Raw genomic sequence first — 24,869 nt, forward strand, 5'->3', positions numbered from 1 at the left:
CACCGTCGCCTCGGGCCGCCGCACTTCCGCGCAGGCAGCGCCGCGGACACGCGGGGACCTCCCGGCGCTCCGCACAGGCAGCGCCGCGGACGCCTCAGCGAGGGACCTTCGCGCGATGCAGGGCGGAGCGGCGATTTTCAGTCAGGCGGCGCAGCGGGCAGCTCCGGCCCGCCGGCTGCGGGGGTGGGCGGGTCTTTTTTCCGGTGTCCCGGCGGGAACAGGAAGTGCTTCCCGGTCAGGTGGCGCGTGGGAGTCTGCCCGGAGGACGGGTATCCCGGGGGTGTTGCGGATCAGGCAGGGAGATGGGCAGCTAAGCACGGGGGCCTGAGGAGCGCTGTTGCCATGGTAACGCCGAGGCCTGAGGGGCGCCCGGCCCGGGGAGGCCTCGGGGGGCCGGGACGGCTCCTCCGAGTCTCGGTTTAGGGCTGTGGGGTGGGTGTGATGTAACTGCTGGGATGACCCCCGGGTGGTACTCGGACACAAGGGGTTCTCTCCCGGCCAGCCTGCGGGGAGCTCTTCTCGCAGCTCAAAAATGTTTTGTGCCCCAGACATTGCACAGGTAATGCTAAGCAGCGTCAGGGCTGAGTTAAGGAGCCCGACGAGCCGGAAACGGAGTATTTAACTTGTCGTTGGGTTGTTAATTGGTCGGTAAACTTCCTGCTGGGTGTTGTGTCGACCAACAGGCTGAAGTGCATTGGACTGGCAGCAGCAGCTTATAAAAATGTGTTCGAAGAGATACCTCAGATCGAATTCCGCTTGGTTAACACCAGCTCCAGGCGAATTTAGAGGAGACCACCAAGTTGATGAGAGGGATGAAGCACTTCTCCAGTGGGGAAATGCTGAGAAAATTGGGACTGTTCAGTCTGGAAAAGAGAAAGCTTTGAATGACCTGTGGCCTTACAGTACCTGAAGGAAACTTAGAGAAAATACAGGACAAGACTTGACAATGGCTTATAGTGACAGGACAAGGAGGAGTATCTACAAAGTGAAAGACAGCAGGTTTAGACAGAGTATTAGGAAAAAAATCTTCATTGTAGGGGTGGGGAGGCACTGGAACAGGGAAGGCACTGCCTAGGGAAGCTGCAGATGCCCCATCCCTGGAAATGTTCGAGGCCAGGCTGGATGGGGCTCTGAGTAATCAGGACTAGTGGAAGGTGTCCCTGGACATGGCAGGGGCATTGGAACTAAGTGGTCTTCAAGGTCACTTCCAACCCAAACCATTCTGTGATTTTATGGTGGTGGGTCTGTGAGCTTTGGTGTTTGGAGCAGTAGCCCAGGACACACAGGACTCTGTCTTTTGTGTAACACAAAAGCTCCTAATAAATTTGGCAAAGTTAACTGGTTTATCAGCATTTGGTCTGAGTCTAGTCTTGCTTCATCTGTGTCCACAGTGCTGGTCAGGATGGGAAAATCGAGAGTTCTGTATTCTCACAACAATGAAGGACTTGTGTGATGTGTACTGTCAGTAATTGGTCAGATTTTGGCCCAAACTGCTGCTTTTCTATGGTTTTGCTCTTTATTTAATCACAAATTATGCTTAAACACAAGCACTATCTTCTGATTTCTTAGGTTACCAGCACAGGGGTTTTAATTTGTGAAGTTCTTCACTGCTGGGTTCCTTGGTCATCTCAGCACATTCAAGCAAGGACTCCTTCTTTATTAATTTATTTTGGATGTTAAACAGAGCTGGTCTTCTCCAAGGATGCAACAAATAGTTTTTCACTGTTACAAAAACAGAAAATACAAACTGCCTAGAAAAAAAAAAGAGTCTTTATTTAAAGCCTTAGTTATTTATTCTGCTCCTGTAAATTGTTTTCCCCTGATTGATGTCCATTTTTGTGCCGTTAATCACTGTGTGTTTTTAGCAGATCAAATGCCCGCAGGGGGTGACCATCAGATCCAGCTGTGGCTGCAGAAAGCCCTGATCACCTGCCCTGGTGTCACAGCTGACCCTGAGCAGGGCGTTAGGCTTCAGAGCCTCCCGGCGTCCTGTCCAACCTGAATTCCTGCGTGAATCACCACCAGACCGCTGGGACTGCCTCACCCAAATGGCAGGGGGTGGAACAGGATGGTCTTTGAGGTCCCTCCCAACCCAAACCACGCCAGGATTCCATGGCTTTAGCTGAGCTGTCAGTAGTGGTCACTGTGTTACAGATTCACGCCTCTGTTAAACCAGGTTCCCGTTGGCCATTTGTACAAAGCAGAAAACATCTTCTGATTTAAAATTCCCCTGCCTGCAACACAGTAATGTCTGAGCTGCTGCCATCTTCCTTTGAGACTGTCACAGAAGCTTCTTATCAATTAAAGGAGGCACGGTTTCGTATCACACCTAAAACATGTCAAAATGCACCCATGTTGATAAAGAAGCACATCAAGAATTTCTGTGTTAGTGAATTCCCAGAAATTCACAGGATTGTAGAATATCCTGCATTACAAGGGACATACAAGGATCATCAAGGTCCAGTTCCTGTCATCAAAGTAAATTGTATTTGCAGACCTGGCTCTTGGGAAAATTGTCTTTCAGGTTGTTTGAATGTTAGTTTGCTAAACTGTTGTCTTGATAAACTCATTAAAAAATGGTGTGATGTTATTTTAAAATGGTAAAGAATTAAGATGTTTAATTCTCGGTTTTATGGTTAATCTTCTGTTTTACTGATTTCAAAACAATACTTTTCTTATGTTCTCCACAGAAGTCTGGAAAGTGGATTATTGTCTGTATTCCCAGGCTGCACAGTCAGCAACTGCTTGGAGGAGAGGATGGGGGAGGAGAGGGAATCCTTGCCATTCACCAAGGGGCAGCAGATAAAAAAGACTGCAGGTTTGGCTGTCTGACAAGGAAAGGTGGCTGTCCCAGTTCTCAGGATCTGGGCTCATTAATTTCTAAATTACAATAAAATATTCTTGCTGCCAAAATTATTTAAAAGCAGATCCTTGCTTTGGGCTTTTGTTTAAAGGTGGAATTTATATTCTCCATTCTCTTCACATTTGTAATATTTGCTCTGTGAGCACAGGACTGACTGATGACTGTTTAATGCTGTTAATTAAGTAGTGTTAACCCTGGGGTCTTTAAAAATGCCAGCGTGTGTCATCTTTTTGTTCAGCCCCAATGAATTTCAATTCACTCTTAAGATATTTAGATTTTCCAGATAATTAAAACTCCCTGAAAGATTGTTTGCAGGTGACATGTCAAAGACATTCTGAGCTGCAACTGGAAACCAAATGACAGCTACTTTTAGAAAATTGAACATTTTATGGTAGGGTCAGGTTAGGGCATCAGGGATGAAGAAGTGGGGAGGGAAGAGAGGACCAGAGAGCTTGGGAGAGGAGCTGGATCCGTTTAGGTTTGCTCTGCCAAACCTTTGGTTAACTCATCACCTGCAATTCTTGGTTGTACCCGCCCTTCATCCGGATGCTTGAGTGTTGGCAGCTGCTTTGTTTTGGGTTGTTTTGGGGGCTTTTCAGTACTGGCTTGAAATGCCATTTGTACTTTCCTGAAACGACTCCAGGGCTTTGAGTTCTGGCAGATGATTGGCTTTGTCTCTGCAGGGGCCTCATTTAGCTCAGCCCATGAGCACTCGGAAATGACACGCTGGTGACAGCCACCCCAGCAGTTGGTGTTACAAATAGTTTAGCTGTGAGCGTAGACGAGTAATTGTTGTGAGGTGCCTCCCTGCTAGGGGAAATGAGGGCACCCCGAAGAAATTACAGGGGAGAAACACAGGGATCTACTGGAGTAGGATCTGAGGTGCTCATGTAAAACAAACAAACCAAACCAAACAAAAAAATCCCATCCCAACGGTGTTTTCTAACTAAAGTTAAATAAAGTCCTTCTTCAAACTCCCGCCCATCACTTCACACGGGTGGGAGTTACTTCACACTCACTTGAAACAAAAGGCAGAGAAATCAGGCAACTTCTTGTATGAAACGGGTCTTCAGAAAGCTTCTGGGAAAGAACCCTGTTCCTGGGGCACTTCAGGCTCAGAGCTTGCCTGAGGGCCTCTGGCAGGTGATGGGAAATGTATGTTTTATTGACTGTCCCCTGGCTTTACCAGCTGCAGGGACAAAGCCACTCCCTTGGTTTTTGCCAAGGGCAAAGGATTCGTCTTACTGATGCTTTGCCACCTGCTTATTAGGGAGACGGGCCCTGGCTTCGGCAGGGGAAGTTTCCCAGGCTGCAGTGGCTGTGAAGGGGAGAACAGCACTTGGCCCGGCCTCTGTGAGCCCCTCCACCGACTTGTGCCTCCGGTACCTTCTGTCCCACCTGGCCATGCCACCCGAGGCTTGCTGCAAACGCCGTGGAGCTGCCGAAATCCCTTTGTATTTAACAGAGTAGCACCAGCAGATACAAGGTCTGCTGTCCACTTATATCTTTTCCAGATAAAGATGTTGAAGAATGAAGTTGTATATGGCTCCCAGTGGAAGGGAACATTTACCAGCGTTTTGTGAGCAGCTACATCTGCAATCTCTTCATTCTTCCCCTTTCAAATACCAAAACGAGCCCATCCCTGAAGAACATAGTGTCATGATTTTTTCTTCTGGAAGAGGCTGTGTCGGCTGTGTCACAGAACAAGCTGAACCTGGATCGTGGACTTTTTTCCTTTTTAAATCGTATCAGCACACTGAGAAATCCGTAAAATATATTTTAAAGGCTCTGAGGAGTACAGTGATCTAAATGCTTTTTTTCCAGACCAATATTAGTGTGCCTTTTTGAAAATTGATAATACAGAATTTCAGCGTGTACACTCTGGGGGGTTCTCAGTGCTATAGCTAGCTAAGCTGCTATTTTGGTGCTCATCTGTATGAGCTGCCAATTTTCATGCAAATTATGGATTCTTAAAATAACTAAACATTCAGAAGCACTGTTGAGTTTCCTTCAGAGGAGAGCCTTCATCTCAACCCAGCAGCTTGATTTTAGTACGTTTTTTGTAGCAGGCTAAATTATATCGTTGCAGGCCAACACTTCTTGTGTGAACCAGCCTGGGATGGTTCTTCGAGGGTCTGCTTCAGCGGGGATCCACGCTGCACTCCAAAACGCTTCCAATGTGAGCACAGACCCAACTTAAACCCTTGTCCGAAGTCGGGGCGCAGCTCACGCTTGCCTTTGGCTGTGGCTTTGGCACAAGCTCTCAACGCTGGAGTGCCGAGACAAAGCTGCAGAGTCCGAGCTCCGAGCCGCGCAGATGAATTTTCTCAGTGTGGAATTTGCTTTGGCGCCAGCCGAGGGCTCGGAGCGGGGCTGGCGTGAGGGAATGAGGAGCGGAGGGATCATCCCCACACCCAGCAGCCCGAATCCAAATCAGCTGTGTCCACTAAGCTGCCCTAAAACTGCCCGAACTGATCGGTCCTGCAAATATCGGCCCCCAGTTCTGGCTTTGTAAATATTTTTCTTTTCATGAAAAACGTCGGCCAGGTCGGATCCCGCCCTCTCTCTCCCCGGTATCCGAGGTATTTATGAATTATTTTTCTCGCAGCAAGCGCAGCCGCAGGGTCCCAAGTTGCAGCCGGGGGCAGGGTCGCGACCGCCCCCCGAGCCCGGTGATGCGGGGTCGCGCCGCAGTGCTGAATCACGGCGGGGGGGAAGGAGAAGGGGAAGGGGAAAAGGAGAAGGGGGGAAAGGGGAAAAGGGGCAGGGGGGCGGTGCCGGCTGTGCACGTCACTGTTATGTCTCCGCCGCTCCGCCGGGGCGGGGACAGCGACAGCGGCGGGCGGGAGGCGGGGGGGCAGCGGCCCCGCTCCCCTGACAGCCCCCGCTCCCCTCCCTCCCTCCCCAGCCCGGCCTCCGGCTCGGCGCTCCCGGGAAGATGTGGGTGAAGCTGTGCTGTTTGCTGCTCTACTTCCTGGCGCTCTTCGTGCTGGCCCGGGTGTTCGAGGCCGTGGCGTGGTACGAGAGCGGCTTCCTCGCCACGCAGCTGGTGGACCCGGTGGCGCTGAGCTTCAGGAAGCTGCGGACCATCCTGGAGTGCCGCGGGCTGGGGCACTCGGGGCTGCCCGAGAAGAAGGATGTGCGGGAGCTGGTGGAGAAGTCAGGTACGTGGGGCTCCCCCGTGACCCGGGGGGACGGACGGAGGTCGCTGCCCGGCCACCCCCGCGTGGGCTCCGGCCGCCCTTGGATGGAGGCGCGGGCGCTGCTTCCCTTCTCAGGGCGGGTTTGGGGGGCGAGCTGTCTCTCCCCAGCAAGGGGGTCCATGGAGGGAGCCCGGGGACCTCGGGGGGTGACGGTCAAAAGCCCGGCGGCGTCGTGAGCCCGAGCGGGCTGCGCCGAGTGAAAGGCCTGCGCTGGACGGGGCACCAGCAGCGGCCCGGCCCGGCCCTTCCCCGGGAGTTCCGCTGCGGGCGGTCGGGTCAGTGCGGGTAGTGCCGTCTGCCGTGAAAAACGAGGAGGAGAGACTTCAAATAGCTGCAGTAGGCTACTGTTTACTGCTGGGGCCAGCTTGTTCTCGTGTATTCCCACCCGTTTGCGGGGTTTATTACAGGTACTGTTATCAAGATGGGCCCCAAGGAAAGCGATGATTTCATAGCTGAGGAGCAGAGGAATGGGTACCCAGGGCTGAGATGGTTTTATACAAGGGGAGCAGAACTAGTTCCTGCGTACAAAAAGACAACTTGAAAAAAGGAAGGGAGATATTTCGGAAGTAAGGACAACCAGGTGAAGGAGATGGACTTCTTAGGGCTGATGAAGAGCAGTGGAGATGTAAGAATGGCAGAAGTGTCCTGAAGGTAAGGATGCTGCCTGGAGCATTCAGAGGGAGCTGGCCCCAAGAACTGGGAGATGGGGCTGATGTAATAGCTGTGCCAGCCAAGCAGGAAAATGTGAGTCGCTGCTTTTAAATCAACGATGGAAGGGCTGGTGATCCAGGAGAGGGAGAAATCCCAGGAAACGGGATAGGCAGTGTGGGTCTCTAATGTCTGGACAGGGAGGGAGAAGGATTTGTATGGATGTAGTGCTTGCCATATAACCTTAAAAATGCTGGTTTAAATAATTTATATTAATCCTTGGCATTAAAATCTAATTTGCTGTTACTGTTCATTGTTTATTTATGTTTTTATGTTGTTTGTTGGCTTTGCTGCTCCAACAGTGAAAAGCATTAGGCACTTTCACTTTTGTTTCCAATCACTTTCACTCCTTGGCTGTCAGGTACTTTCATGATGTCATGATGTTTGGGTTGCATATGCTGCAGGGAAGTGTTTAACTCCAAACAAACTGTATTAACCAACTTCTTCAAATGTCATGGAAACACTTCTCATACCAACAGGCTTTGCAGCATTTTTCTGTGGTTGCGTTTTGGTTTTGTTTTTTTCCCTCTACATTTTACGAATATTTTTGCAAACCCCTCAAGGATTTCAGTTGTTGAGCTTATTTTTATATTTTTAAAGAAATTTTTGGACAAGACTTAATTTCTTAAAGCTTAGTAGATTAGTTACTAGAATGAGGGTTGTTAGTAACAGTGTTTGTGATGATTGTGAAACAAAACACGAGAAGGAAATGATATTATGAAGGAAACATAATCAGATGATTTTATTGTGAGCTCTTTACGTTGCTGCATTTGGAGTTCATGGGAACTTTTCCCAACTGTGCAAACAAAAGCCAACAGCTAAATTATTCTGCCTGAGATTTTTACTAGCAACAGGACCACAAACACTGGTCCAGAATTTTGGTCCAGAATTAATGATTGAAATTTTGGAAGTCTGTTTGAATTATCAATGTTAAGAAATTGCTTGCTGCAAAATTGCAATCCTGTGAAACAGAAGCAAAGATGTATCAACTAAAATTGCTGTCAGCCACTGAATGTTGTTATTTGCAGAGAATGAGCCTTAGAAGATGTTCTTTTCCTCTGTGCGCTCGTGCATGTGTGGTGCATCTGTGTAATCAGAAACAGAGCATTCATGTCTTCTGTGGTCTGACTGAAGACAAATTGTTCACAGTTATGTCACCAGAGATAGAATTATAGTAGCAACTTAAAGTTTAGCTACCTTTGTACTGAAAAGGTTCTCTGAGGAACCGTGCAAATACAGTTAGTTAAACTGTTACTAGAATTCGTGAAGGAATCTTTCTCCAGTGCCATTTTAATTGAATTTCTCCAATTGTCTCTTTTCCAGGAGACCTCATGGAAGGAGAGCTTTATTCAGCTCTCAAGGAGGAAGAGGCCTCTGAATCAGTTTCCAGTACAAACTTCAGTGGTGAAATGCACTTCTATGAGCTTGTAGAAGACACAAAAGATGGGATCTGGCTGGTACAGGTATATACATTTGACTTCTGTTTTTTATATATTTATCATACCCAAAATGTGTTTCAAAGGAGGAGCTTATGGGGATAGTTAAACAGAAAGATGGTGACAAAGATAAACTTCATCCAGGATATAAGGAATAGAGAAATAAAACAAGAAAGGCTGGAAGTGTCAGAGTTCCTATCCAGACAGAAAGAAAAAAAGCCTGTTATTCTTTGGATTGCTTTTTGAAAAGCAGGCACTTTAGAACCAGAAACCAAGCAGAGCAGCACACACTGAAGTACACAGAGTCTATGCAAGTCCTTGGCCCTGGGTTTGTAAGAGCTTTGTAATGTGTGAAGTAGGTGCATTAGTACAGATGCTCCCAGTGGGCTCCTGGTGCTGCTGCTCGTCCTTTTGGTTGCATTACATTCTCAGACCCAAGCTGTTGAAGTTGCTGCTTCAAGGGGTCTGCTGTCTAAGGGGCTTAGAGCACTTGTAAAATTTCTGTTGGCTCTTCACAAAGGCAGCAAGGATCTCAGTCTGCCAACTTCCCAGCCTAGCAGGCTGTTTCTACAACATATTCCAGTAGCTTAAAGTTAACTTTCTCCCAAACCTTTTGTGCCCAGCAATTTTAGATTCTGTTTCCCCAGGGTTGCATGAGAACAAGAGATCATTTAGGAAAATAAAGACAGACTTTTTCCAATAGGATTCTGAAGCAATTAATCATAATTCCTGAGAACACAAATAGCCTAGACCAAAATGTAGAAATTGTTTTTCTATGTCAACTTCTCTGTTGATAAAAGGGTGTTTTATAAGGCACAATTTTCTTCCTAACAGCCACATCAGGTGAATTCCCCACCAAGCAATTAATTGTTCCATTGACAGCTCCTACCTGGTTTGTCTAGTCTCACTTCATGTTTTCTATTTAGCAGGAAGTCATTAAATCTTCATAATCTATTTATTAGACCTGCACTGTCACCACATCAAATCTCACCCCCAAAATAGACAAGAGGAAAGATTACTACCTTCAGACTTGGAATGGTATTTGTGTTTTGGGAAAGATATATTTGGAGTTTATTGAATCCAAGTTTGGGGTTTCAGTCATACAGGAGAGCATTCTTCAAGCAGAGAGAGAGTGTTGAAAGGCAGTTTACATGTCCCCAAGCTAGCTGACAAATGCAAGCATGAATATGCTGTGAAAAACCTTCCCTCCTCCCCATGCAGCTCAAAAGAGTGAAATATGATAGTTCTCTGTTGTTCCTTGCTTGCAGACTTTTTCTTGTAATGTATTTTCCACTGGCATCCTAATAGCAGGTCAGATAGGCTGTGTTTTGGTATCTCCAGTGTGACAAATGTTGTCATCATTCTGGGAATATTTGCACAGCTATTCAGTTGGTCACAATAGCTGCGGAAAAAAAAATTAGTGGAATTTACTGAATAATTTACTTGCTGAACACTATTTGTCTGTTTCTCTACAATAAAAACCACAAGAGATGTCGAATTTATATTTTTCATTCTTGCTTTTCGAGTTTTCATCACTTTGAGTTTTCATTTGCTCCATTCCCCGCCACAACTCCTGTCTGGATAATTCCTGTGCTGGGTTCCTTGTGTCCTTTCACAGGCTTTCCCACACTCTTTTCTTAGACCTCATCCCTGCAGAGCTGGTTTTTACCATCTCTTCCAAGTTCATGGTCCCTTGCCCATCCTCCTTTGCCGTTAGGAATCCTGTGGAAACTTTCCAGCTAATTAATCAGCTCGATGCTCATGCAGGGGAGCGAGGATGCCTCATGGGTGGGTTTGGTGACCATGGGCAAGGCTGGAGATTCCCCTGCTCTGTTGCTGCTGGCTGGGAAGCAGAAAGGATCTCCAGATCCTTTTCAGTATCCTGAGCCCTGAATCCCTATTCTGTGGGGGCTGCTGGAAAGGAGCAGAGGGAGAGGAGCAGTTCTGCCTCAGCTGGCTGAGTGGCTGTCACTTGTTGGTTTGAACACTTTGATGATGTATGAGAGGAATGAGACTTTGAAGATGATTTTTATTTTCCAGTGCATATAAATGAAATTCTGTTGTGGTACAGGCTGGGCATGTGATAGCCATCACTGTCTGCAGAGAATCAAAGGGAAAAAGAGGAAACAATTACTATTTCTTGTTATATTTGACAAAAATTGAGGTGCAAATTTATGATTTAGAGTCAGCATGATGAATTCCTTGAAGAAACTCAAAGTCAATACATAAGGGATCAGTGTTTTGTGGCTTTGTTTCTTTATTTTCTGGAAATCCACATGCAACGCATCCTGGTCCAGTGGTAATTTGTTTACCAGTGTAGCTGTTCACAGCTCCTGTGCGGTGCTTCCATAGAGCCACAGACAGCAGCATGTTCTTTCTCCTATTAGCTCATGATCTCATCACCTTTCCTTTAATGTTGTTCTTTTTGCTTGCCAGCTGCTGTTGTGCACTTCTTTGGCTGGCAAGGAGGGTGGCTGGTAGTTTCTGGAGCTGCTCCTCTTGTTGTTTGAGGGAATTATATGTAACGTTCTTAACTTTTTCAGGCTCTGGTTAGACTCTAGAAGCCTGTCACATCCAACAGTATTGTAGTGATTATGGCTTTTGAAAATTATCTACAGATAAAAATCCTCTTTGAATGGAGTTAAAATCTAAATGAATGTATATTTTTATTTTAAAAGTCTTTACTATAACACAGTGGCAGAGAGAAGTAAAGGCAACTTTCTTCCTGGCATTGAAGTACAAGGACAGACATTCTGATTGTGTCTGGTAGAGCTGCAAAGGCATTATTATGGATATAAAATTCTGCAGTCTATTCTGCATCTCAGTTTCTAGTTCAAGTGGTGTAGTCACAGGGCAAGGGATGTGCCTACAGCATTTTGGTGGTGATGGTTTGTTTGTTCTTCCTTTTGCTTGCATGTAGGATGAGTGATTTTCATATTTATTTGCCTTCTGAATTTTGCCAGGTGATCAGCTGTTCTTGCTAAAAAGAAACAAAGCAGAAACACTCAATTCTTTCAAAATACATAATTCAGTATTTGTGTCTTTTCCAATAGCCCTTCAGGATCATTTACCACAGGATACCTGATTTTAAGTTTCAGTTTTCTTCTTTAGAGGCATCATATCCAGTCAAGGGTGCAGAATACCATCAGCTGGAATGTAATAGTCCTTGCATTGCCTGTATATCTGTATGAACTCATTGCAGAAACTCATTTATTCTCAATCTCTGACCTAACTGACAGCATAACTGACTGTCCAGATCAGTGCATAGATCACCTCACCTCCCTGGAGAAACTGCATGTAATTTTGAGGTGGTTAATTTTTGAGTGCTGCGATGGATGTAGTCTTTGCCTATTTTGATGTGATTTCTCACAATCTCTTTCTCAGAAAAGAAAGGCAAAAAATCTCCAGATATCTTCAGTCCATATGGGTGGATTCTGAATGAGTTGTGAATTGTTAGGAAAGAGAGTCTAAGTGGAAATTCAGTTCCATTAACACATTGTCAAATAATAAACAGAAAGTGAGATGTCTCAGAATTAATAGAAGTGCAGACATTCATGTAGAAACTTATTGACATTGTCTGGAATAAATGAGCTTTTTTTCCAAGCTTCTAATAAGTAAATTACCAGTCCATTTATAATTAGTTGTATTTTTACTTCTGTTTTATATATACAAGAAGAGTTTGCAGCATAGTTGCTGATGAAAAAGGGTTCTATGACTAGAGTTTCTGAGCCTTTTTATCTTTGTGGATACCTAAAAATCTTTCAGGGCATGCATGGGTATTTACAGTAATATTGTTTCCCATGCTCATTTACTTTCTGCAGGCACTGTGGAGGAGTTCATGGATATCTCAAACTGGAAACCACTGAAGCACACCGACAATTTTCACATTCATACAACTTACCCGTTCATTAAATGAGTTAGAAATCAGTTTTGCCTTTGGCAAAATTACACAGGTTTTTTGCAATTCAAACGTCTGTATTCATTATGTGGAGAGTGACTTGCTGAAGTTGAGTGAGGACTGAGAGAACTACTTGGATGTGTGTGTGTGCAGCAGGGAGTGGTGTCTCTTACTTAATGGGTTTTGTTCTTCCTGATGGTGTGAAGTCTGTCACTGTGCCCTAGTGCCCAGATTTGAGGAGCACTTGGAGTCGTTGTCTTTGTGGCTGAGCTGTAAAAGCAAGTTGTGACTATTACTGTGTGTCTGAAATCGTGTGCTGTTGGCATGAGCAGGTGTGCCTGACACTTGCTATCCCAGCTAGAATTGGTTAAAATAATGAGAGCTGGAGTACATGAGGTGTTTGTTCTGCTTTTGCCCCTCTCTGACTCATTGTCATGCCTTGTGATACTCGAACACTTCTAGTTGTGAGAGAGCTTCAAAACTTACTGAGAACAAATCTCATTCCTGTGACCTGCTTTGAGATCTCTGCATACCTTCTGAAAGAAATTGAGCAAAACCTGATTTAAATGCACGGAGAACAGGATAATGCTCAAGTGAGGTCATTATCATGTCATGCTCAAGTACTTCAGGGATACCAGAAGAGGAATCTGTCTTTGTATATTCCATTGCTACAGCAAACTCTAACATCAGCTGTGCTTCTTCAAGCCTCTGCAATTTCAATTGTATTTTTACTTGTATTTTAAGAATCTATGTTTCATAAAATAACCTTTAAAAATGCTTAATGATACTTGGAAATTAGGGAGCAGCTGGATCCGTGATGGCTATAAAGTAGCTCTTGCAATATTGATGCACCTACCCAATATACTTTGGGTTTGGATTAGGCAAGAGAGGCAAGTGCCTTGCTGACTTAGTCCTCTTTTTCCAAGTGTTTGTATCTTTCTGGCTCTGGGATTTGCTCCTTAAGTCTGTTCTTTAATGTCATAACTATGACTACTTTAACATATAAATCAAAATAATTCTATTTTTCTAATTGCTTTCCTGATTGAACTCTTTGGAGATAATTCTGTGTAATTCAATGTCATGAGAACTCCTCCAATGCAAAAGCTCCCTATTCAACTGTCTTTTGAAATCATCAGAATCTCAGCATTTTCAGTATTAGAGATGGTAATTCAGACCTTGCAGTCAGAGCCAATCTTCTGGCCTGGGTTAGGTGTGGGTTAGAGGGTAGATCCATTCTGTGAAGTTGTTAAATAGCAGGGTTACTGTGATCCTATTGGATTCCTTTAGCCCATTAAGATGATTAATGGATTAATTGAGTTACCCTCATTGTCTTACTTGTCACTCTGACATGTGATATGTCACAGATTGTGAACATAGCTAATAATAAGCAAATCTGAGAGGGTTTGTGCTTCTCCAGACGTGGTGTTTGTTTCCATCTGTGTCAGCTGATCTCCTAAAAGGTACCTTTGCTTATGAGCTTGGGCTTTATTTCTGCAACATTAAATAGAATTTATGATTGCAAGGGACCTTTCTGATGAGCTAGTTCAGCTTTCTGCTGGCCTGTAGAATACGTGTTTAGAAAATATTTTGCTGTCTCTCTTACACTGTAAGTTGTTCAAATACTCCTGTTGACTGTTTTCTTCTTGGAAATGTGTGTCTGACTTCTGGCTTGGGTGTATTCAGGGCTAATTTGTTCCTATTGGGCATAAATTGACATTGCACTTTGGTTTCACCGAGTCCTGATGTCAAGCACATTCCTCCCAGTAAGTGAGGTCAATCAACCAGTTTGTTTTGTCAGGTCTGATATATCCTGGGCTTTGCTTGTTTTGCAGCCAGTTAATATTGATAGCTTGTGTTTTCTTGTGGAGCAACTGATAGCCCCAAGCGTTTCTTCCCATCGCTGTTTCTAACTGATGAACTCCCCAAGTGTCCTGTTCATTACTGAATTCAATTTCACATGTGACACTCTGCATTACAAGATTTGTGCAGCTCTTCCTGCATGGCGTTATAATCCTCTTTCCCACATAGATGTGCTTCCCAGTTTTATGTCTTCTGAAGTCTCTTTGGGAGACTTCAAGTTCCCACAGGAAGGGCATTAATGGGAATATATGATGAACTGAACTCTAAGGTAAATCTATTAAGAAGTCTGTTAGCACCTTTCGGGTGTTTTGATGTCTTTTTGCTGTAGCCAATTTCTTGCTCATTTTAAAACTCACTTTTTTTTTTTTTTCCCACTCACTATAAAAGCCTATCTGTAGCTCTCATGTAAATTTTCCATGTGGCATAATACATGATACACTACCAAGCTACAAACAGGGTACTACATTCCCTTTTTCTCTTGCAACTCAGTCCTTTTCCTTCAGGGAAAGCTTCTCTCAATCAGGAATGATACATCTTTCGTAATTGCATGCTAGAAAGAAGTGGCAAATGCAACTATCTCTGCACCTCTATAACTTCTACAGTTTTACATTCTGTTGAAATCAAAATAGTGGAATTTTTTTTTTCATTTACTCTTAAATATAGCTGCAAACTTGTTACTGTCCTGACAAAATGTGAATTGGTCTGACGGGGGTTTGCAAGAAATTTTCACAGGTTCATCTGTGATATACTGTGTGCCTCTGCTACAGTTCTAGGATGGAGATATCCTGCTTACTCTGATTTAAGTGCATTAAGTAATTTGAGTTCTGCTTTCACCTTCAGTTGATGTAGTTTCTTCCCATAAATTTGCTAACTGGTCCATGGCCAGCCACCCCCCCCTTCATTGAAAACTGAGTCACAGTTTTAATTTAACTTTAAAAAGAAAATTATCTTACATTTTTATCCTATCTTCATTGTTTGGTGATCCTGCTTCTTCTCCCCCTGTTCTATTCTTATTCATATGACTGAAAAACCTTCTGGTACAACTTGTAATAGCCTTTGTATGGTCTAACTTGAATAGCTCATTTTTCCTTACTTTTTTCCCTTGCATATCTTTCTTTGATAGCTCTTCCTTTTGACCTCTTTTTCAATTCTTGTAGATTGTCAAACTATTTCTAACCTCTCTTTGGATGTGCTTGTCAAATCCTGCACTTCTTCCTAGCAACCTTTTTTTTTTTTTTTTCCTTATTTGAAATATAAAATCCTGATAGTTTTAACACCATGGGCTTGAAGAACTTCCAGGCCTCTTCCACATTCAAATTTCCAGTCTCCTCAGTCACAGGTTTTTAAGCTAAATTTCTTAACTTATCAAAATTCACACTTCTTAAATAAAATCTGTTACAAGTGTTTGCAGGTTATTTTTAATTTAAACTGAAGTACATTTTGATTGCTTAACCTGCAGTATTTTCTTGGACTCCCTCATGCACAGAGGTGGTGACTGCTTTCCAAAATACAAAGCCTTGCCTTGGCATGGTGAACTCCCAGTGCTGTAAGTGGGTGTTGTCTGCAAGGAGCAGCTGCAACGGACATGTTTATTTGGATTTTTTTCCATAATGACATAAAAAAGCATGAGCCCAAAATATTTTACGAAGCTTCAGTGTGCAAAACCAGAGTAGGGTTTCTCTGTGTAGTTACAAAATACAGATTGCTACTTAGGTCTTTGTTCTTCAGTACAAAGAACTTTCTCCATGAGAAAAGACTTTTTTCGTAGGAAAGAAATTAAGCTGGTGTTAAAAAATTCCACCAGTACAGGCAGGTGACAGTAAAGTATAATGGTGACTGTATTTGCAACACATTTTTGTCATGAGACTTAAAATGAATGTTGTGGTGCCAGGCAGAAGAAACAGTGAGCAGAATATGTCCTCCTGCACACAACATTAACATTCTCTCATCACTATTTCAGAACGTGCACACAGAGTTTTGGAGGAAGACAATCTCTGAGTAGTTGTACCAAAGAGTAATTCAGTCACCAAAGTTTTACTTCTATGCTTACTAATATAACATAGTGGTTCCTTGCCATGTTGGATGCATTTATCATGCCATAGTAGCTCTGAGGATATTCTGGCTTTAAGATGTCTTTAGGAATTTGGTCTTCCTTGTTTGAAGTGCATGAAAGGAGGAAGTTTAAAATATCCAAAGCTTCAGTCACATTGGGTGATGTAAAGAAGGCTCAATAATACAGCAGATTTCCCAGCTGATTGTTTCAGTGTGTGATGGTTACATTTATGTATTCAAAAAGGCTTTTCTATGTGATGGGTATGTTTTAAGAATAACTTGAAGGATTCTTACCTAGATCTTTACCTCCAGTGTTATTTAAACATTTTGGATTTAGTGGAATGGGAATGTAATCTGTGACTTCACTTTGTTTCCCTATGTAGAACATTCTGCTTGGTGAATTCTTCTATTTTAAGATTCTCAGAGGCTGCTACTTACCACAAAGCAGATAATATTTATGAGTCTCAAAGGCTGGACACACTTTCTAGGTTGAATCTCAGCATGTCAACAGAGAACTGTTAATCATGGTGACAGCCCAACTTCCAGGGGCAGGCTGACATTTGAGGTTATTAAGTCAGAAAATGATTGGGATAAGTTTAATGGCGGGTAAACAAATACCTAACAAATGGAAGTTTCAAGATTTAATTTAAAAATATATTTTAAGTGGCTGCCAGTAAGCCTGCAGAAGCATGTGAGGCATTTCTAAAATAGAAAATGCTACAGCTCGTGGAATAGTGCATGATCAGTCATGTCATTCAAAATTACCTGTCAGCTGCAGGCAGGCAGGGATCTCTTTTCCTTGTGGGTTTTTTTTCCCCCCTCCTTGTACAATTATAAGCCAGAGGATGAATGCTGCTTCTTTGTCATCTCTGCCAGCAGAAGCTTACAGTGAGGTAACCTGAAGTACAACTTTAATATACTGGGCTAGAACAAATTAAACGTTGGGATATATCACAGCAGGTGATCCTCCTGAAATGGCAGATAGGACACTGGAGTTGGTGGAACAGTCCCATAAAGTTACACAGTGAGTCACGGGTAAAGCTGGAAGGAGTCAAGATTCTTAGGCATTATCTGGGAGTTTAATCAGTAGTTTGCACTGCTCAGGAATGGCTGTTGGCAGGTTAATCTGGTACCAGGTACATGCATTCCTGCTCATTCTATTTGCTCTGAGACGTTTCTTTGGTATGTTGTATGTATGTTATATTGTATGTTGAGGGAAAATTGTAATAAAATGATGGTCTTTTTTTTTTATTGCAGTGAAGAGGAACCTGCTTCCCCCTCTCCTTTTTCCCCTATTATGAATTGGTTAAAGATAGTTTTGGTTTTTTACCAAAGTTTTTGTCAACTACCACTGATTTTGGTATCTTAACATGTAATTAATATGATGGTGCTCTTCTTTCTCTCTGCAGAAACCACATTTCCATCTTAGAGCTTTACTCTCCAAAGACATTTACCATAACTCCCAGTTGTATATTCCTACTCTGTCCTAAAAGAAGGGGAAGGAGTATCAAGCATGACCAGCGCTCTGTTTTCTTGAAATTTGCTCTTTATTTCAGGAACCAAACTGACTATGAAATACTAAACTAGTATTTCCTTTTGGCAATAGGTCATAGCAAACGACAGAAGCCCACTGGTGGGTAAAGTCCACTGGGAGAAAATGGTGAAGAAAGTCTCAAGATTCGGCATACGTACTGGCACTTTCAACTGTTCCAGTGACCCCAGGTATATCCTTAAAGGATTATCTAAATCCCAAGAATATCTTAAGGCTCAGCTGTGTTCTAGCAGCAGGGCTTGCTGTCTTGTAAAAGTAGCTGTGACAGAAGGTGGCTTTATTCATGTTTTTATCTCTCCTAAAGTCTGCTCAGAAAGCTCCATTACATTATTTATCAGCTCTGCAGCTTCCTAAAGCGTTGTGTGGGAAAGGCATGATTAGACTGTGGAGAGCATAATACAGCAGTGGAGAGGAATAAAAAGAAGAGTTTGGCCTTCCAGTCCAGGCATTCAGGGAGAGGAACTGTGCTTGCTTAGGACAAAGCTGAATAATATCAGTTTTAGTGTCATTATATCACCATCTGGAAGGGAGAAGCACAGGTTAGCATGAACCTTGCATACATTGCCTGCCTCCCAGAATTACTGACAAATCCTGTTCCCTGATAAATGTATGTTTATATATAAACTGGCACACACCCTTGGGCAACACACAGTGTGCTGTACAAGAGTCATGATTTTGAACAAGGAGGAAGAGCAGAGCCAAAGAAGCTATTAATAATTCTCTGCTGCTGTAAAAAGAGGCTTTTTTTAAACATTTTGTTGGAGGCGTTTGCTTTACATGACAGGAGACTTTGTCTAGAATTCCAGTGGCATGTATGGATACGCACATCTTATACAGCTTAAGTCCTAAATGTTTACAGAAATCTCAATGTTAATCATAAGAGGAAATTCTTAAGCTTTGTAGTGCTTATGCAAAATAATCTTGTATTTGAACATCTTAAAAATTTGGCAGTGTTTCTCTTTGCATAGCTCCTAAGTAGCCTTAATGTTCTGATCGAATCCCATGTTTTAAAATAATTAGGTTTTTTTTAATACAAGAAATGTTTTGTCAGGTAAACCTTTGTGAATAGTTTTCATCAGGCTGCAGCTGAAATTCAGAAGAATACTACATGCTGCAGGAATCAGGATACCTTTATTAGTAGGGTAACATGGCTCTTTCTAAAAATGCTGCATTCAGATTCCTTGGAAGGGGAGTTGTAATTGTCTAAATACACGTAATTGTCTAAATACATGTTGACAGACCAAAACCACAGAGGAGCTAGGTAAGATGGCTGGTGAATGAGGCTGATGGTCCCAATGTGCAGGGTTCTCAGAGACTGTGTGCCTGTTGGTTCTGTCATATTTTGATTGTTGAAGCTGCCAGATATTTCTTTAAAGGAGGATGAGATAATTTGGTGCAGTGATATTGGTAGGAAAGATGAATGAGAGAAGGGATCTTGTGAGTCATGAGATTCATCTCAGAGTTACTGGACTCTGGATCATGTCTCAGAGTTCAGCCATGAAGAGTCTCTTCTTTTAGTTATGGATTTGGGGTTCTTCCCATCTGCCTCACAGATAATGTGGATATTTTTTTAGCACAAATCATCCCAGCACCATGTGTCTGCTTCCTGCTCCGCTGGTTTTGTGGCCAGCTCTCTCACCTCACCCTTAGCCTATCTGCATCCTTCCAGAATGGTCCCAGTAGGAAGTGGACGCTTTTCAGCTTCATGAAAGCAACTGCATATGTCTGCTCAACTTCACCCCACAGCTGCTTTGCAAAACCAGGATGGAAGGAAGCACTGGGAAAGCTGTGGGATATTGTGTTACACTGGAGTGGTTTTCTTCTTGGCTGGATGGCCAAGAAAAAGTAGCTTCTAATACTAAAGCTCTAAAGTAAAGAGTCAGCTTGTGTATTATTCAAATCCAGATACAAAGCATGAATGGCTGCATGGCCTTGTTTACTTTAATGACACGTGAAAATTAACACTGTTCCTCTTCCTGATTTATGAATGCATATCTCTTTACAATATTCCTGTAAGATATAAGTGTATTTAAAGAATAAATATGCTTTGCCAGAGAATATTGGGTGCCCTTATTTCCTGCTATTATAAGCGTTCCCAGGTGCTCAGCATGTCTCATTTTTGGGCTTAGAATAGAAATGTAAGGACTCAGTTCTGGGGTTATGAAACTGTAATCTATCATACCGTTGTCTTTGTAGATACTGCAAGAGGAGGGGTTGGCTGAAATCCACCCTCATTATGTCGGTTCCACAAACCAGTACCTCCAAGGGAAAAGTCATGCTTAAGGAATACAATGGGCGCAAGATTGAAGTGGAGCACATCTTCAAGTGGATCACAGCCCACGCTGCCTCTCGGATCAAAACCATCTACAACTCCGAACATCTGAAAGAAGAATGGAACAAAAGTGACCAGTACCGGGTGAAAATATACCTGTTTGCCAACCTTGACCAGCCTCCAGCATTCTTCTCTGCACTAAGCGTAAAGTTTACTGGAAGGGTAGAGTTTATTTTTGTGAATGTGGAAAACTGGGACAACAAAAGTTACATGGCAGAAATTGGTATCTACAAGACACCATCGTACATACTTAGGACTCCTGAGGGGATTTACAGGTATGGAAATAACACTGGTGAATTTATATCACTACGTGCCATGGAGTCCTTTTTGCGCTCATTGCAACCAGAAGTTAATGATTTATTTGTTTTAAGTTTAGTTTTGGTTAATCTGATGGCTTGGATGGACCTGTTTATTACACAAGGCGCTACTATAAAGCGTTTTGTGGTTCTTATAAGCACTTTAGGGACGTATAATTCACTATTAATTATTTCCTGGCTACCAGTGTTAGGTTTTTTGCAACTACCCTACTTAGACAGCTTTTATGAGTACAGTTTAAAACTCTTCAGGTACTCTAACACAACTACTTTGGCTTCTTGGGTAAGGGCAGACTGGATGTTCTACTCTTCTCATCCAGCCCTCTTCCTCAGCACATACCTTGGCCATGGTTTACTAATTGATTACTTTGAGAAGAAGCGAAGGCGCAATAACAACACGGATGAAGTGAATGCTAATAATCTGGAGTGGCTGTCGAGCCTGTGGGACTGGTACACCAGCTACCTGTTTCATCCCATTGCTTCTTTTCAACACTTCCCTTTTGACTCAGATTGGGATGAAGACCCGGATTTGTTCTTGGAACGGTTGGCCTTCCCTGATCTCTGGCTTCACCCTCTGATACCAACTGATTATATAAAAAACTTACCCATGTGGAGGTTTCAATGCCTCGGTGCCCATTCTGATGAGGAGATGCTGGAAACCTTTCCAGACAGCGAAAGTGACTCTGACAGTGAAAACAAAGAGGTCCTCAGTAGTGACAGAGAAGTCTCGGAGGACGATGAGCTGAGCACGTTTCACAGGTGCAGCGAAGGAGAGCGTTGGTGCGGTGTTGAGGCCTGTTCTTGTGCCAGCCACTACTGTCACCACGAGCCATGCGAACGCAAAGCCAGGTCGTACAGCTCGTACAGCTCCGCAGGTGACCTGGAGCCAGACTGGTCAGCCTGGCCCTCCGACATGTTGCACTGTACAGAATGTGTGGTGTGTCTAGAAAATTTTGCAAAGGGCTGCCTGCTGATGGGTTTGCCGTGCGGCCACGTGTTCCACCAGAATTGCATCGTGATGTGGCTGGCGGGCGGGCGACACTGCTGCCCCGTCTGCAGGTGGGCGTCCTACAAAAAAAAGCAGCCATACACACACCCGCAGCCTTTGTCGAGTGAGCCCCCGTCTTAGCTGTGTGCCCTTGTCTTTTGTAAGCTTTCAGGATATTACTGCTTGCCTTTTAAATGTTAGTCACTTAAAAGATTACGTGGTTTGAAGTTTTAGTTTAAATGTTAGTGCAGTGAACTAAAATATACATGATGCTAACGTTAACGACAGAATCATTTGGTTGCCTTGTATGTTGAACTGAATGCAAACTTACCATACAAATAACTTGTTCTCTTCAACATCTGGAAACTTGATGCTGTTTTTGTAAGCACAAAAATCAAGCCTACAAGAGAAGCGTATTCCAGCAAACATTTACAAGTTGGGATGTGGATGAAATTGAAATTCTAATCGGAGACAATTGCTTAATTTAAGTGTTTCTTATTTTAGAGTCTGTTCTGCACATCTTTGTTGAATAATGTATGTTGTAAGACAGTACCATTTAAAAAGAAATCGGTGAAATAAATTATTTTAAAAGGAGATTTGTAACATTAATTGTTTTGATAAATATTTTGTGTGTATGGTTACGGATGTCTTGCTGGCCTGATTTATCTGTGAAGACAATAAAAATATAACACAACTCTTGTGACTAATAAATCATCTCCTAGGGATGCAGGAATTCAGTGCTCCGAGCCACTCGCCAAGGAGAAGGCAGTGGTGTTTCACTGAGAACTGTTTCCTTCATAAGTCTGCTCTGTTGAGGTGCTTCTCTGCTTGATCAGTGGTTTTCCAGTTGATTCAAGCTGCTTTTCCAGATGGAGACCTTCTTCTAGCTGCTGTCTCTCCAGTACCTTCATCTGCAGACATGTAGGAAGACTTTAGGGTAGCTCCCTCTACAGCCTCAAATAAAACTGTTGAGAAGGAGCAGAATCTTGTCATGCAATGACAAAAGTGGCTCATAAAGGTAAAAATTGCCAGCTTCCAACTGTGCTGGTATTCTAAAGTGATTTCTGGTTTCTTTGATAGTTCTTTGGTGCCATTAAAAAATTGAGTCTGTTGTTTTCTTTATATTTCAATATGAAATTCTGATTTTGGTTGTACCTTTCAGAAATCACCTGGCTGAAAATAGAGAGGAATTGTTGGTTGGAAAGAAAAAGGGGAGTGGGGGAGAAGAGCAGGAAATGATACGAGTAGAGGAAAAGGCTAAACTAGAAAGATGAGTCAATTGTCTTATTTCTTTCCTAAATCTTGCCTATGTGATATGAAAGTAGGATAATGACATAAAAATGATGATAATAAGAAATACAAACACAGCTCCCCATTACAAGCCATCTCACAGTCTTTATAGAGTTGGGAGGCTGGTGCTTACAGAGCAGCTGGCATTGTTTTGTCTGTCCAGGGTACCTGGGCACTCTCTTTTTTATTAACAAATGTTTCATGGCTCTGTCACCAGGTGTGTTCCCAAGAGGATATTCATGTAATTAGCAGAAGAGCTGTTTTTAATTTACTGAGTCCTTTTTTCTCTCTAATTTCCTTTTTCCCAGGGCAGTACTGAAACAGAGAGGTACAAGGGGCACAATATCAGCAACTCTCCTGTGGTCCAGAAAGTAATTTTTATTCCAGTTGAGACCTGCCAGTACATGCCCTGTCTCTGTCATTACAGCCTCAGCGGAGCAGCAGAGAGGCATAATGAGGGCAAAGATCATTTCTGCTTCCAATTTGTGCAGCAGCATGGCATATGTGCTTGTCATGAGTAGCTGAAATCCACATTGTTTCAGGACTGTTTTGAAACCTGCACTGAGCTGAGGCCTTGCCAAGGGAAAGGAGAAATTTTGTGAGTATAAATAAGGCTGTAGCTGAGGTGCTGACACACACAAGTGAGGTGCTGTATCACAGCCCGCTGTAGCTTTTTGCTGCTGCCAAATGCTGTGAGTGTTAAGCTGGAGAAATGCTGTGTCCTTGGAGCACTGGATGCTCATGAAGTGCAGCTCTGCTGCTCAAGGCTGACCTCCTCACCCTCACACACAGCCCCAGCAGCTCTGCCCCTGTGCACAGGTTCAGCCTTGTTTGCAAACCTGTGTGCACACCTGTTTCAGCTGAAGACTTGTTTTAATGGCCTCAGTTGCTCTATTCATCCGGTTCTTTTGATGGATGACCCAAACTACTGTTTAATTAGCAGGAGAGCCACTGAGGGCACATCCACAGGAGTACGTAATTATGACCAGTAGGTAGCTGTGGAGAGAGGTTTAGTCCCCTCGTGTTTGGGTTATATAAATTGTTGTGATGCAGTTCCCGGCAACGCATCTGTTACAGAATCTTGAGCAGCTGGCATAGTGTATTGAGAGTCCCAGCAGGACAGAAAAAGCAGTTGGAGGTGTTTATTTTATGAAATGCTCGTGTCAGTAGCAGCAGAAGCATCCAAGTAACATTGTTTTCTACTGTGTGCAGGATCTCAGACAGCCCTTCCCTGACGCGTTGACAGTTGAACATCCGGAGAACGGAGCAAAGGAGCAAAGACTGTGCCGGTAACAAGGTCAGCAATTTCGCTGCTCACATGTTTTGCCTCGCAGGGCTGCGTTGTGCTAGTACTCGTGAAGTGTTTTAGCTGAGATGCTAAACATTCCTAAAGAGGTGTTTTATTCTCTGATGTCTCGTGCCTGGAAGCTGGAGACCAGTTGTAAACAGAAAATATCAAACTACTGAAGTGAGGGTATTCACTTATTTGTTAGGTTTAATAAAGGTGATGGATGTTTTGTGCTGTTATTACAAAGGATGTATTTAAATAATCTCTGAAGCTCTTTGCCACTCTCAATTTCATCAATAATTGTTTTGTTAGCACTGGCTTTCCCACTGCTGGTGCTCGGTCCAAAATGAGAGCTCTCTTTTCCAAGATCTTGTTTAGATCTTTTTTCTGCATTAGATTCTGGAGGGAAAGATGACAAAGGTATGTTTTTGTAACTCATTAAAATGTCTATCTCTGGTAATTAAATAATGAGGGTAAGTATAATTGTAAGGTATTATGTTAATAGCACCTTTTTCTTCCTAAGCTTTTGCACTCTATGCATCACTGATTTATTTCTAATGCTCTCAGTCTCAGATTGTGCACCAGGGCGTGAAGAGATGGAATGACTTGCTGGAGCTCCAGCAGAGCAGCTCCAAGCTGTCCCTTCATTTCAGCCAGGTGACCCTGCGGAGAGGAGGGTGAAGATGAGCCAGGCCTGCCTGGTGGGACTTCTCCGAAAGAGCCCTGGGGGCGGGGTGGCCCTCGACTTGTAGGAGCTCTGCCCTCGGGTGTCCTGGGGGCCGCTCCAGGGGAAGGACCGGAGAGGGAGTCAGCCCTTGCACCAAGAGGTTATTGAGGTGCTGGAGTTCCAGGGAAGGGTCTGGAGCACGGGTGTGATGAGCAGCTGGAGAGGCTCAGCCTGGAGGAGGCTCAAGGAAGCACCTTGCTGCTCCCTACAGCTCCCTGACAGGAGGGTGCAGCCAGGTGCAGATCAGGCTCTGATCCCAGGAAATCAGCGACAGGACGAGAGGGTGCAGTCTTAAACTGGACCAGAGGAATTTTAGGTTGTGCATTAGGAGGAATTTCTTCACAGGATGATTGGAGGT

At 43.6% G+C, this 24,869-nt stretch overlaps 1 protein-coding gene and 1 long non-coding RNA gene across 12 annotated transcripts in view; both read left to right on the forward strand.

Annotated features, from left to right (window-relative positions):
* Positions 1–249: 249 nt before the first annotated feature.
* The window catches only part of LOC111928305 (charged multivesicular body protein 3), a 45,660-nt gene continuing 21,040 nt past the window's right edge, over positions 250–24,869 (forward strand). Inside the window, exons 1-9 of one of the 11 annotated variants that reach the window (XM_086891383.1) lie at positions 3,919–4,006; positions 4,134–4,245; positions 4,378–4,442; positions 4,953–5,042; positions 5,411–5,445; positions 5,772–6,027; positions 8,098–8,237; positions 17,627–17,742; positions 19,769–21,900. In XM_086891383.1, coding sequence (XP_086747509.1) covers positions 4,394–4,442; positions 4,953–5,042; positions 5,411–5,445; positions 5,772–6,027; positions 8,098–8,237; positions 17,627–17,742; positions 19,769–21,347 — 2,265 coding nt within the window. In that variant the 5' untranslated portion in view covers positions 3,919–4,006; positions 4,134–4,245; positions 4,378–4,393 and the 3' untranslated portion in view covers positions 21,348–21,900. Of the gene's footprint in view, positions 346–2,318; positions 4,007–4,124; positions 4,350–4,377; positions 4,443–4,952; positions 5,043–5,410; positions 5,446–5,655; positions 6,028–6,070; positions 6,474–8,097; positions 8,238–17,626; positions 17,743–19,768; positions 21,901–24,869 lie in introns of those variants that run through there. The other 10 variants (XM_086891384.1, XM_086891387.1, XM_086891389.1 and 7 more) reach the window with 10 other exon arrangements.
* LOC147652893 (uncharacterized) lies at positions 22,118–23,005 on the forward strand. Its single transcript, XR_015287507.1, has 2 exons — positions 22,118–22,224; positions 22,924–23,005. It is a non-coding gene; the product is annotated as an uncharacterized LOC147652893 (long non-coding RNA).

Source organism: Cyanistes caeruleus, chromosome 5 (genome assembly GCF_971803275.1).
Source record: "Cyanistes caeruleus chromosome 5, bCyaCae1.hap1.1, whole genome shotgun sequence".
NCBI classification, from domain to species: domain Eukaryota; kingdom Metazoa; phylum Chordata; class Aves; order Passeriformes; family Paridae; genus Cyanistes; species Cyanistes caeruleus.